Raw genomic sequence first — 13,912 nt, 5'->3', positions numbered from 1 at the left:
TTCTACTGATTAATGCAACAAGTTTTTAGTTACACGAACGTAATAGCACATTTTTCATCAGTTGTGTTTCGAAAAGTTCAAATGTTAGTTATATCAGCCATTTCATAGCCAGATCTAAATATTTGTCCTTCTTTATGTGGTCTTGGAAACATATCCTCTCCTTGATTTCTGCACGCAAGAAAACTCTGCTTCTTTCTGAAAATTAGTAAGGTATATTTCCTTATCTATATCTTTATACTCTGACAGCAAATTTACACTGAAATTTTTTTTTTTGTTTTACTCCAAGCATTAATTTTTTTCTCAAATGTTGAAGAAAATCGATGTTCTACATCGTTCTATAGAATAGAATCACTTTAAAAGCTTATCAAAATTTCCATATGCATGACAAAATTGTAAGCGGGAAGAAAGTAACGGAAACATTCTTTCAAAGAGAAATAAATACAAAATCGCAATTTTAAAAATAAACATACAATTCCACTTTAAAATGTGATAAAAGTAAATAGAAAAGGAAACACTAATTTGTCGACTTAGTATAAACGATCAGAGCATCCTGTTAGGAAATATGTCTATACCGTGCTCTTAATTTAACATCACTGTCTCAGATGTTTTACAGTGAAACATATATAGACCGAACTCCTTTTGGATTTGATAATTTGTTCCGTTAAGTCATGTATTTGGCTTACAAAGAAGAGTCAAGAAACCAAGGTTCTTGCGGAACTCATAATAATGCAATCCAGGGACAAAGACCAGACATTGAAAACAGAAACACAAAATAAAGAACTTAAATTAACCAAAATAATACACACAAAGAAACAAAAGTAGTTCGGTTAGGTTTATTCAAGTTTCACTGCATACGGATTTAAGCTTTGCCCACAGAATAGTATATAAATATATATATATATATATAAATATATATATATATATATATATATATATATATATATATATATATATATATATATATATATATATATATATATATATATATATATATATATATATATTTTAATGGAATTATAATATACTAAGTAAGCTTTATGACATGGACAGGGTTTTTTTAAACAAATCGATGAATCTATTTATTTATAGTTTTGTAGTTTTTGTCTGTTTTTTAGTTCTTTTTATACAGTAATATTTAACCAGTTTTATGAACTACCAATAACTCGAATTTATAAGTTATTGTAAACATTCGAACAGTTATAAAAGTAAAAAACTAACACACACTTTCATCGTTTTCATCAATCGGTGCAGCCATTGAATAAATTCTTGACTTTTCCCTTATCATTGAACTGTTTCTAGAATCGCGTCTCAAATCCAGTTTATATCCAAAGGGCTTGAGAGGAAAACTTGACAACATACTGAGTCTATTTCGGAAAGATATTCTTTTATTAATTGGTTCACTGTAAATATTATCACAAACCACATTTAATCTTTCAGAATAAGGAAGAACCGGGAATAGACCGTCATGCTTGTGTCCAGAATTCATATCTTCTTCGAATCTATTGCTTTCACTTTCCCTATCTTCTTTAATTTCGATCGAATTGTCCTCTATCTCTTTCCTTGTATAATTTTTCAGAGATTCATGGTATCGTAAAAATGGTGGTTGCCAATCATTACAATAATGTTTTGTTTTGTTAGACCGTGTCGGATTGTCTTGGTACATCTCTCGTTTCATAACTGAATTTCGAATGTTTCTGGCACTATCGTATACACTGGTTCTGAACTGCGAGAACAGTTTGTTAATTTTTGACGTCCCAGCATCCCAAGGTTGATCAAATACACTTACGGTGTTAGCTCGTGGTCTGGCATATTCGCCATCTGATACAAATTTAGGTTTACTATCTGAACGGAGTGTGAAATCAAGGTGATGATATTCACTTCCATCAGAGGACTGCGGTTGAGAATAGATGTTTTGGGTACTTTCGTCACCATTGCACTGCGAAAATATTTTGTCTGCACTATCTTTTGAATTTTCTATTATCGGCTTGTTTTCAGCGAAAGATTCCTTTTCTTCATTTGTTCTAACTGTTTGGGAATTCTTTTCAATTCTATTCAATATAAATTCAAATTTAACACAGTTTACTATATTACATGAATTCACACTTGTCAGTTTGCTTCGAATTACCCCAGATTTATCCCCAAATAACCTTTTTGACACCAAAGAAACAAAGTTATCTTATATTGTTACATCATTAATATTGAAGTTGATAATTAATTATGAAAACAATGGGAACATACATAACTTTCTTAAAAGGCGTCATCAAGTGTAAATAAGTCTATAAAGTAACTGTTTAAATGGGTGCGCATAAAAATATATTTCCTTTTGCAATTATCATTAAATAAGCATATCAGAGCACACTTTTGGCAATCGTAACCACTGAATCCTGATATTTTTCTCCAGGAAGTGATACTTTTCATTTTAACACTTAAAAAATGATTCAAATTAAGTAATCTTCGTGATTTGCTTATATTATACCTTAATACCGATTATTGATCAAGGAAACTTTGATTTTTTTATATATAAAAACAATAGAATTTCAATTATTGCCAGGTCTTTTATTTCGCAGTTTCCGCATGACAAAACATTGAAGTATTAATCCTAATTTTCGGTTCATGAATAGTTCAGTGAATCTAATAAGAGATCATCTTAGTCTCCAGTACTAAATTTCACATCCCTATTTCAATATAAATCTAATAGCGTATATATCCGTATTTTTTCTATATATGTTTATGTGTCCTACGGTCTCGCATTCAGTCGGGTTTTAGTATACATTTTCATGTGGATATTTTGAGTGTAACCATGAGTTTTAAATTAAAAATATCGTACGTTGTAATTAATAAGAGGTCAAGTTTGTTTTTTTACTTGAATTAAAGTTTGCCTTTTTTATTTGATCAATCTTGAAACGGTAACCTCAAATTTTCTCTTGCCTTTGTTTTGAATAAGTCTTTGACGCTTCTACTTAGAAGACATTTCATTGGTCAAGAGAACGAGTAAAGGTAAGACGAACCTGCATGACTTCGTCTTACACGGGCCGTCTCACCTCGCAATGACCATTTAATAAGAATTAATTATTATAGTCTGGAACAATAATCAGCAAAAAGAGATCATTATAATTCTACATATTGAAAAAAAATGACAAAGTGATAATCACTTTTTGAAATCATGAACTCGGTCAGCAGAAAAACAATCCTACTCTTTTAAAGTAAAATTGTGTTTGCTATAAAAATAAAGTTTGAGGACAAACAGTTTGTAATAATGCGTAACCTTATTAGCATTTGAAATACCAATCTGTGAAGTGTTGAATTGCTCATTGGAATTAAAGTTCGATATACATTAGTGCTAAAACTTAGCACAAAGTTCCTTTATCTTTTGAGTTTTCAACCATTTTAACTCGAATTTCAGAACTTGAAGGTAGAGTTGTTGAAACTAAGTTCTGCTTTATTAGAAGCTTTATTTAAACACAACTGACAGAACTGTAAGTTATACAAACCTTGTTCGTCGGAATAAGCATACTGCTATAACAGTAATTAGAACAACAAAAACACAGCTTGCCAGTGTAAAACCTACAAACAAATGCATAAAAGTATTTAAATCTACAGATATATATATATATGCTTTAGCTTTTACATAAAAAAAGTGAATCAGTTTACATAAAAATATTTCATTGATAATGACTGTTGAGATTTTCTTTAAAAACTATTTCAAATCGATAAATATATTTGTCGTTGATTGTATTTCAATTCACTTAACTGCGGATAAGTCATTTTTGTAAAAATATAGCGTCCACAACCGTTGATTACTATCTGCAGTACGAATTAATTGTTTGGCATTATGAGACCCGTTACCTACCAATTATCAAACGTATATCAAAACTGTGATATTTATTTCCAGTAGCGTTACTCGGGACGTGAACGATTGTACTTGAATCAACATTAACATCATTTTTAGATGAGACAGTTTTATAAAAAGATGTGGTCGAATCTCTCTCAGAAGTCCATAATTCAGTTTGCGAAACATTGTTAGTTGTCGTAAGCGATTCGTCTGCAAAATAGAAAATATCTTTCAACTAAATTGAAATAATCAGTCGTATTCGTCCTTTACATGTTGTTTTCAAATATTTAGCTTTTCGGCTGCAGCGGAAAAAAAACAAAGACGATTCAAACATTGCGAATTTAGTAGGTTTATTTCAGCTTGATCAGTTTTCAATCCCAATCCTTTGCGATACATTAAAATGATATGAAACAAACAAACAAACAAACAATGTGTATCCGATAGATTAAAAATAATAGACAAATATTCAAATGTCAACACATTCCGACTATTGAAGAATCCAGTTTTTTTTCTAATTGATACCTGATAAGAAAAAAATATAAAGTCGCGAGCTCCAAAAAAAAAAAAAAAAAAAAAAAAAAAAAAAACAACAACAAAAAACAAATTAAATCCGTGCACATATAGAGTATTCCCTTTCGAACAAAGTTACGAAATTGGCATAATCCGAACCATAAAATATAGTACGACAAGGTCAGTATAATTAGATAAAACGAAACATATTTTTTTTTCTTTTTCAAAGCCATGCATGACTGTTTGTGTGCACAGGGTCTTAAATCTTAACTCATTAATCTTCTTTAAACCTCCTCAAATTTGAGTGCGAGAAAATCTTCTTCGCATTGTTGATTACGGTAAAGTGATACTGTTCGTAAGTGTTTATACAAATACAAATGTAAAAAGTATTTTTTATATCACAAGACTAATCTGTAATCGCTTAGAGTGCCATTTCCTCAATTGGTTAGCATCTTACATTCCTCACGCATTTCAGATGACATCGTAAGAGATGACAACATTGTTTTATTTATCAAAGAAAACGAGCATGCTGTAAACAGTAAAATAAATAATACCCTGTCTATGGGCATGATATTCAAAATAATTTTGCAATCTTTGGGTGCTAATGTGTATTTTCCTTGGTTGCCTTTCTACGAAATTATGGCATGAATATCATACTTGAAAACACACCTCATTAATAATTATCTGGATTATGAACATAGGGAAATTAAAGTGCATATAATCCGTTCTGATAGCATGACCTAGGGCTCAATATGGTTATGATGAGTAAATGCAATGTTATATTCCATAATAAGAAGCCGATTGCAGTGCAAGTGTAACATAAAGATGATTCATTGTTCATTAATCCGTGTCATTGATAAAGTGTAGTTGTAATGTAGATAAGAACACAAAGACTTTTACTTGCAGAGAAAGCTTTTTATTTCTTTTTGATAATTGTTCACTTTAATCATTTCGTTATACGAAGAGTCTTTGGGAATTCTTGATAAAAGATAATTTATTGGAAAGAGATAAAAATGTGCTTAAAGAAGCGAGGTAGCTTCAAGACAATTTACTTCAAACAAAGATCCATGTTCCTCTTATAATAGTACCCGTATTTTTTTTTTTTTATATATTTTTTTTTTGTATTTCGACACCAAACCTTTATATATATTAAGACACAATTGTTTTAGTACTTGAAACAAATTTAACTCTTAAAGTATTATCACTGAAACCAATATCTACACACAGATTATAGCTGACATTTAAATTGTGAGTTATACAAACCTTTCTTTTCAGAATAAACATATATTAAATTTTCAACTTCTTTGTTGGTGCATCTTATCTTCGGATAATTCATCGTTGTTATGTTACATTTAAATCCACTGCCTAGATAATTTGACGTTACAATTTAAATAAGTCCTATGCAATTCACTGTTAAGTTAATTACATACTTGTTAGCGTTGCCTAAAACTGACAATCATCTTTGTACTTGTACTTGATGGAAAACCAAAATTCACTTATGTAGGCTAAATTTATAGGTGATTTATTACTTCGTTTTTGTATCTAGGTGATCCGTCTTTTTTGATGAGTAACGACGAAGAATAATGCTTTTGAGTCGCCACTTCAAATAAGTATAAGGACTACTGGTATAAAGGGTTGAAAAATCATAAGTATTGATGTTAAAATATTCTGATGATAATCTAGTATTGAAAGTTTCTACCAAATCTTTCGAATTTTTCTGGATCCATTGAATTAATACCACTACGGGACTAACAATTTTCATGGTAAGATTATAGACCCCTTTTGCAGCTGTATGTATGAACGTTAATAGTTTCGAAAAGATAGAGGATTGGTAGAGAATTCTGCAGATTCAAATATGACACGAGTTTTGGATATAATGAATTGACGGAATATCACAGTAGAGATACTAAAAACAGGTAGAACTGGTTTACGTTCTTCCACTTCAGTAAATGTCATAATAGATCATAATAACATGAAACGCAATTTACAATTTCTTTGTATTTTTAATAATGCATTAATTGATTTTAAACTTTTATTGTGATTCTACTGAAGCTTTATGCATTATTCGACCATTATAAGCTACTATGCTGTTTTCATTTCATTCGTAAAAAAAATATTAATAGATAACTGTGTAACTGTGTCGTAATCATAAAGTTAAAGTAAACATCCAGGTGGATAACACGTTTTGAACTGCACAATATTTGTTTTATAAAATATTATATTATAGCTTACAGTACCTTGAACCTCTTGCCCAAACGATTGAAAACGACAACGTTTTTATGATTAAAGGTAACCCATGATTTTACTGAATGGACTTACGTTGTAAGTTAATATGCAACTTACCACCCCCTTCCTCTCCACAGGAAATATTCAGACGAAAAGTGTTGATTAAATGAATTGATGCGTTTTTAATTATTTTGAGATATGTTCCTACGAAAGAAGATAAGTTCTTATGATTAAGAGGTTAATAATTCTATGTATTCAAATCAATATTATATCTTTATCACACGAGCTTTTATCAAATTACATTGCTACCAAATTATAGATTTCGTTTATTTTTAATTCTTTTGATTTTTTTTCATTGATCATTTTCCCAGTTTTTAGTGGAGTCCGAGTTGCTCATTTACTTTGTATGTATGATTTTAGTTACTTTATGTTCTTTGTTGTGTATATCTGTTTTCAATGTCTGGTCTTTGTCCCTGGATAACATTTTTTTGATTACCGCTATAACCTTGGTTCCCTTGATTACTCTTTTATAAGATAGATTAAATACTTGTAAGTCAACACCAAAAGAAATGATTTGTTGCTCCTGCTTTAAAAAATATATCTAGCTGAATAAAAATAAATCGTCACGGCAGTTATTAGATGTATGCAAATGGCATCGCCTTGTCCCTTTTTTGTTTAGTTTTTTCTTTTTTGTTTTTGTTTGTTTGTTTATTTGTTTGTTTTGTTTGTTTTGTTTGTTTGGTTTTTTTTTGGAGGGGGTTTGTATTTTGTTTTGTTTTGTTTTGTTTTGTTTTTTTTTTGGGGGGGGGGGGGTATGCGCACTTTAAAGTTTTTGATATTCTGTTTTTTTCTGTTGTCTATTTACTACTGATTCCCTTTCGCTAGCTTTTATTCTTGTTTTTTTTTTCATAATTTTCTATATATCTTTTTTATCTTTAGCTATTTTCTCCATTTGATTGATTAAACATGAAACAAACAAAATCTGTCAAAGAATCTTCTCCTCATCATTTTTTATTCTAAAACAAGTTTGGGACTTAATACCATATCTTTTGAAAATAAAACTGTTCTTACTTTTACGTTGTTCATAGACGCATGTATTGTTGTCAGCACAACCGTGTTTACTTGATTCGCTCTCTTCCATTATACAATTATCACTATTGACTTTTGACGTAGGGATGCAATAACACATTCTTGTTTTACTCTACAAAATATGCCAAGGTCTGATTTTTTTAAAGACAAAAATGGTATGTACGACAAAAATATGACTAATTCTTTCCTAAACTGTGAGTACCAGCAGTTACACAGCAGTAGGTTTCGTTGAGGTATCAAATTATGCCTTATTCTTTATTTTCACTTCAGTGATCTATCAATTAATATACAATAAGAATATGCAAATCTAAAATGGTGACAATCTAGCGTCCAATTAATACCAAAAATATTAGTAGTGGTTAACTGTATATATTCAGCACAGCTTTATCACTTTGTATTATTGTCAATCGTTTAAACAAAACGTATTGTAATGTAAAAATCGGCAAGAAAAGCATGTTTGAATAGTTTTATGACAAGCATCTGTTCGGGGCTTAGAATGTGAGTGCATTCTATATACTTCAGACGAAGTGCTTAGGATAAATTTGTTTAAAAAAAAGAATAATTGATTAAAGGCAAGCCCTGTTGTACAATTTTGTACCTCCAATACAAAATATCTAGAGCGTCCGATGCATAGAAACGCACACGTTGATGGTGAATAAGTAATATTTGCCAAGCTGTAATTCAATTCATTTCCAGTATGTAATTTTCGATTTCACAATCTGAAAAAAAGTAATTAATAAAAAAGCAATGTTAGTTGGTATTTTCAAAATCGTCTTTCTAACACGACAAGCATTCCATCGTATTGTAAATATCGGCAACAAAATACCGAAGCGTCAAAAGGATATTAAAAATGTCTAAATCAAAGTAAATGGCTTGAACGAGAAAACAAGAAGCAAGAACTATCTACTTACCCGATGTAGCAAGTCACTAGAAAATAAATTTGTGAACGAGCTTTTGTTGAATGAAAAAAGTTATCAACTGTTACAATAACCACGACTGTTTGCAAACTATTTATTGTAACATTGGTATGTGTTAGTATACATACATTTAAACAACCAGCTTGTTATAGTTCTGTTTTGGTCGGTTTGATCAATCGCTGTAAGCCTTGCAGTACAAGTATGATTTTTATTCGAATGTTGATTTGAATCGCCAATTGCGAAGTCTGAAAGAAAACATGACTGAGGTTGTAGAAATGTATACTTCAATGATTTTCACAGTTTTAAAAATTGAACCGACAATATCCGATTTGATGAATAGATAAACAAAAAAGCAAAAAAGGCAAATACGTAATTAATAATCCAATAGAAACAACAAAACTAGAAACAAATTATAAAAGATTTCATGGCCACGATCTGGTACAGAGAAAATTTTGTTTAAAAAAATTACATAGTCAATAATGTAACAACACGTTTTTAAAGTAACAAAATATTTTTGAAGGATTTTAATGAGTCAAAGTAGACTTATCATACTAGTTGATGTTGTCATGTTGCAACCTAAAGTACCACCAACATTGTAATTTATTGCGGACCCTACAATTGGTCTTTTTGAAAGAGAACATACTTAATGTCGCATCGGAATTGATTACCTTGAGATTTTTAGGAAAATGCCTTTTTCAACACCATGATAGGACGAAAACACGTTATTCGTTTTGTTAAAAGAATAATCAATGGTCCATCAAATTAATTCTTTTTCCAAAGGTTTTTTTTAAAGAATAATCAAGGGAAGCAAAGTTATAGCAGTAATCAAAAGAATGTAATCTAGGGACAAAGACCAGACATGGAAAACAGACATTAACAACAAAGAACATGAATTAACTAAAATCATACATACAAAGTAACAAAAGTAAATGAGCAACTCGGACTACACTAAAAACTGGGAGCATGGACCAGGTGCAGCGGTAGGGTAAGCGTTTTCTGCATTTCTATAAACACCCATCGATTTCCTCATAAAAAGTCAAGTCCGGGGTAGAGGAAAGAGGAACGGAAAACTATGACAGGTTGAATAAATCAGATTTCATGGCGCAGATGGATACACCATAACGATCCGCGAGTTAGCGCGATACAAAAAGTCTGCATAGTTTTGGCAAGCTCTGGCTTGAGTTGTGATATGAACACTCCATACGCAGGTGCTGAAGGGATGTTGCCACAGATGAAAGGAAAGTTGACAATTCTGAATGAAAAGTCATCACGTTTGTCGTAAAGGTTGGTCAATAGTTTAATTTTATCATCGATTTCTAGGTGAAGGTTAATATATGAGGCACAGTGTCTTTAGTATCCTTTATTTCAACGTCTTTGGGGTAGATGCGATGTATCAAATCCACGAAATTAGGATTATGTAAAGATAATACGTCATCCAAATAGCGGAAACTGAGATCAAAGGATCTAGCTAAACAATATTCTTTTTTTTTTCAGATCAGATCATGTATATAGTCAGCCTCATAAGGGTGAAGGAATAGTTCAGCAAGTAGAGGAGCACAATTTGTTACCATTGGAATGCCGATCGCTTTCTTTAAAACGCGTCCTCCACACTGGACAATTATGTTGTCGATTACAAATTCAAGCATTTTGTAAACATTTTGTAAACATCTTCTGTGTATTTGGAAGATGATTTGGAAGTATTCCTTACGAAGTATGAGGAATCTCTACGAGGAACAATATATTTGTATCTAGGTGTACCATCTTTTTTTTTTTTTTTTTTTTTGAAAAACAACGATATATTATGTTTTTTAAGTCGGGATTTTAACTGAGTATAGGGAATAGAAGTATACAGTGTTGACAATTCATAGGTTTTCATGCTTTTATATTCTGATAATAGTCTTGAACTGATTGTCTCCAAAAGATCTAATACCACTACGGGAGTAACAAGCGTTGTGGTAGTACTGCAGACCTTCTTTGAAAGCTGTGAGTATAGAAGTTAAAAAAAGGTTTGGTGGAACATTTTGAAGATCCAGCTATGCAACGTTGTTTGGTTTTCCACAATCTCTTCTTTGGAGAGTTTGGTACCGGTTTAGGTCTTATCACTGCTATTATTCTCTAGGCCTACCTCAGATAATAAACATTAAACGTAAAACGTTATGCAGACAAAACAATGTTGTTTTTGGCTTTGTCTGCTGATACGACAACATATTTGACAATGTTTTGCTACATCGGGGTCTTTAAAAACTGATGAGGAATTGGCACTCATTGACCTACTTAAAACTTCCACACGTTTCAAAATTAAAGACTTCACGGCCTTTAACCACTGTGACAGAGAATCAATGTCTTCTTGTTTCCGTTTTATCCATTTTCTTGAGTAGTATTCCACCGCATCCATAAGAACTTTTAAGTTATAATTCCAATTTATGGGGCGTGGTTCATGGTACTTGGGATCTTTAGAAAGGATATTACGCAGAGATTCGTTTTCCATGATGTTTAATCTCCAGTGATGACGTGACCGGAAGGACCATATTTGAATGGAGAGTTTTTGCGAGAACAGTCAGGTGCTTTAGCCTTGAAGTCCTCAATCACACAATTCTGCAATAGTCTTTTATAATTGAAAAATTTGCATGCAATGGGTGAAGTATAGAAATACGAAATAATTGGTATAGATTTGTCTTTGAAATGTGGGGGAATTTTGTTGGTAAATGTTTTTGTGATGGAGGATGTTAGCCAAATTATTTGCATCTATACCTCTGTTGACAAACGGTAGTGGAAGAAATGATCGTTTTTCTTCGTACTGGCTTTTCAAACAAACTGGTCTGTGAAATCCAATGTCCATAATGATGGCATCAATATTGCATGATGATGAGATAGGGTCAGAAATAGGAGTGTCAAGACTTGTTTTGTAAAGGGAGTGCAGTAGAGTGAGAGATATAGAATAGAGTTTGGTTCTAAGCAAAAAAGCAGAGTTTTAAGTAAGTGAATAATAACAGAAGGCAGATGAGATTATTTTTAAAAGAAAAACAAGTTATTGATAATCATTTGTCACAAACTGCTCCAATAAAACAGACAGACCACTTCTAATCAACTATAAGATTACATTTTAAGCCAAAGGATACATAAGCAACCCAAAATAAACAAAATGGACCAGGTGCATTTGTGGAATAAGTTTCTTCTAATGCCAGACACACCACAACAAGTCTGTTTTCATGGTGAAGATTACCACATCCTAACGATAAATGAGTTAATTTTGACATTATAAAATAGCTTATTTGTAAAACAAATCTCAGACTGTACAAAGCTTCATGAAGACTGCGGCATGATCTTGCAAGTCATATAAAGTGTGAAGTGGAAACTGTTTACACAGGGATTGAAGAAATATTGGTATCGAATAATTGGAAATTGCCAATTCGAAGAAAGTAGCCATCGCCTTTAAAGTAAAGTTTTGTGAGGAGTCTTCCTCAGTCATCGGTTTCAAATACTTGGACAGGGTATTCCGTAATTCTAAGAATAAGAACGATGTGTGATGTTTATGTGACTATATTTCAACTGAAGATGAAACAAAAAATATCTTGCAGTGGTACAGTCCTTGAACCGATCTACGCAATGATTTGACGGATCAATGACCTTTGACTGATAGATCGCTGACGGATCGATGACCAATGACCGGTGATCGATCTGATCGCAGTTTTGTTATGTAAAATGACGTAAGATCTGTTTTAAATAAAAGAAATATAAAATGAAAGTATAATTGATGTTTAAATCTTTAAAATTATATAAATATGTGTAAAATTGACAAAGAAAACAACAAAAACTGTAAAATACATTGACCGCTCTGTGTTCACGTGATGCAATCACCAGTTAAATGGATCGGTTTGACGGATCGATGACTGACCGGAAACGGATCGGTGATCGATGACCGATCGCAATTTTTGTTGCACGGATCGGTTCAGGTACTGTACTAGTGAAACTCTTGTTACTTTCTGCATTATTTGCAGCTGCCTCAAAAATTCCGCATAAAATCTTATGCATCTTACACATACAAATAAAGTTATTTTGGGATATTACTGCAAGTACGACAACATACTTATTATGACGGTGAACAGTGTATCCGATCCTTTTGGAGCTTTTAAAATTGAAGACGCTATTTTCATGTATAAGCATAGTAAAATAGATATACGTTTTAAGATACATGACCTAATGACCTTTACCCACTATGACAAGCAATCAATGTCATTCTTTTTTTGAGGTATTTTTATTTCGGCTCATGGCTTTTAGGCTGTTTAACAAAGCATATATTTGTTATAGTTTTACTAAATCACCCTAATGACGTGGTCAAATGGACAAAATATAGACGAATCATGATGACAAGAGTATCAAAATGAAAAAAGCAGTGAAGAAAACGTCTCTGAATTTAAATTTGAAATGCATGTACAATGGTAAGGACAGTTGCCATGGTTTTTCAACTTTCCGGTTTTTCGCCTTGATTGCCATTTGTTATGCGGACTACAGGCTAGATTTTATTAGTTTGTTACTTCATTTGTAAATGTAAATGTTGAAAAAGAATTAGGACATTAGTTTATTTTGTTCGTCTGGAATGAGTAAAGAAATAAGTTCACGGGGGACCACAAGTACTATTCCACTCACAAAAGAAACCCGCTACATTTACTAAGAACATGCTGCGAACCTTTTTTTTCAAAAAAGTAAAATTCAAACGCTTGGCTCCACTCACAGGTAACAACTGCTAAATTATATATTTAAATTTCTTACCGAACATATATAAACACAAATACAATGAAATTGATCTACAATCCATATTAACCTTCTTTGTATCCGAAAACGATAAATATTGATTTGATTTATTTTCTTCGAAACAACAGTTTCCACGCGGAAGTATTTGATTATGAATTCAAAGGTCATAGATAAACTGTTATTTAACTAAATAGTGATTGCTGAACATTCAAATGTGAATTTTATAAGGTTGATATTTAGTAAATGTTTGTGTGTGAAACCTGATTTTTTTTTTCGATTAAATGATACTACATTTGACGTTTTTGTAGTTCAAGAAGTTGTAGAATTGAATTAATGCGACTGTGCTGGACTAAGGTCAGCAAAAGGACCCGAAGAAAATAATCAATTTTGATACTGCTATGTAGAAAACACAAAACCAAACTATTGCTTCGTTAAAACAAAAATACTCGAGAAAGGTTTTGAAATTGAAAAAATATTCCAATTTAAGCGTTTTGAACCTGTTAGGGCATAGGGGTGCATATTTTGTCCAAAACACAAAAATTCAGTTTATTTTTTATGCGATTAATTGAATCTTAAAGTGGGCGGA

At 31.7% G+C, this 13,912-nt stretch overlaps 1 protein-coding gene across 2 annotated transcripts; it reads right to left on the bottom strand.

The window, feature by feature from the left end:
* Positions 1-1,192: 1,192 nt before the first annotated feature.
* LOC148620050 (uncharacterized) lies at positions 1,193-13,426 on the bottom strand. Of its 2 annotated transcripts, XM_088576979.1 has the most exons (8): positions 13,345-13,426; positions 8,703-8,819; positions 7,640-8,376; positions 6,686-6,772; positions 5,606-5,707; positions 3,851-4,042; positions 3,492-3,564; positions 1,193-2,048 (listed from the first exon to the last, which is right to left on the bottom strand). In XM_088576979.1, exons 3-8 carry the CDS (start codon positions 7,755-7,757, stop codon positions 1,214-1,216), a joined length of 1,407 nt encoding a protein of 468 aa, XP_088433105.1. In that variant the 5' UTR covers positions 7,758-8,376; positions 8,703-8,819; positions 13,345-13,426; the 3' UTR covers positions 1,193-1,213. The 2 variants fall into 2 exon arrangements, with proteins under 2 accessions (XP_088433105.1, XP_088433106.1); XM_088576980.1 differs by having other exon boundaries at positions 7,640-8,819.
* Positions 13,427-13,912: the final 486 nt, after the last annotated feature.

This window comes from Perna viridis, chromosome 4 (genome assembly GCF_037379345.1).
Source record: "Perna viridis isolate PV_CMFRI_1.1 ecotype Kerala chromosome 4, ASM3737934v1, whole genome shotgun sequence".
Taxonomy (NCBI): domain Eukaryota; kingdom Metazoa; phylum Mollusca; class Bivalvia; order Mytilida; family Mytilidae; genus Perna; species Perna viridis.
This window is presented reverse-complemented; position numbering and strand designations above follow the sequence as displayed.

What these genes read in the sequence shown, in the direction of transcription:
- LOC148620050 (XM_088576980.1), bottom strand. Translation starts at nt 7,757, where the DNA reads ATGTGTTATTGCATCCCTACGTCAAAAGTCAATAGTGATAATTGTATA. An exon ending in TGTTTATTCTGAAAAGAAAG is followed by an intron (nt 4,043 to 5,605) that starts GTTTGTATAACT and finishes TCTATTTTGCAG; the next exon opens with ACGAATCGCTTACGACAACT. An exon ending in TGATATACGTTTGATAATTG is followed by an intron (nt 3,565 to 3,850) that starts GTAGGTAACGGG and finishes ATTTGTTTGTAG; the next exon opens with GTTTTACACTGGCAAGCTGT.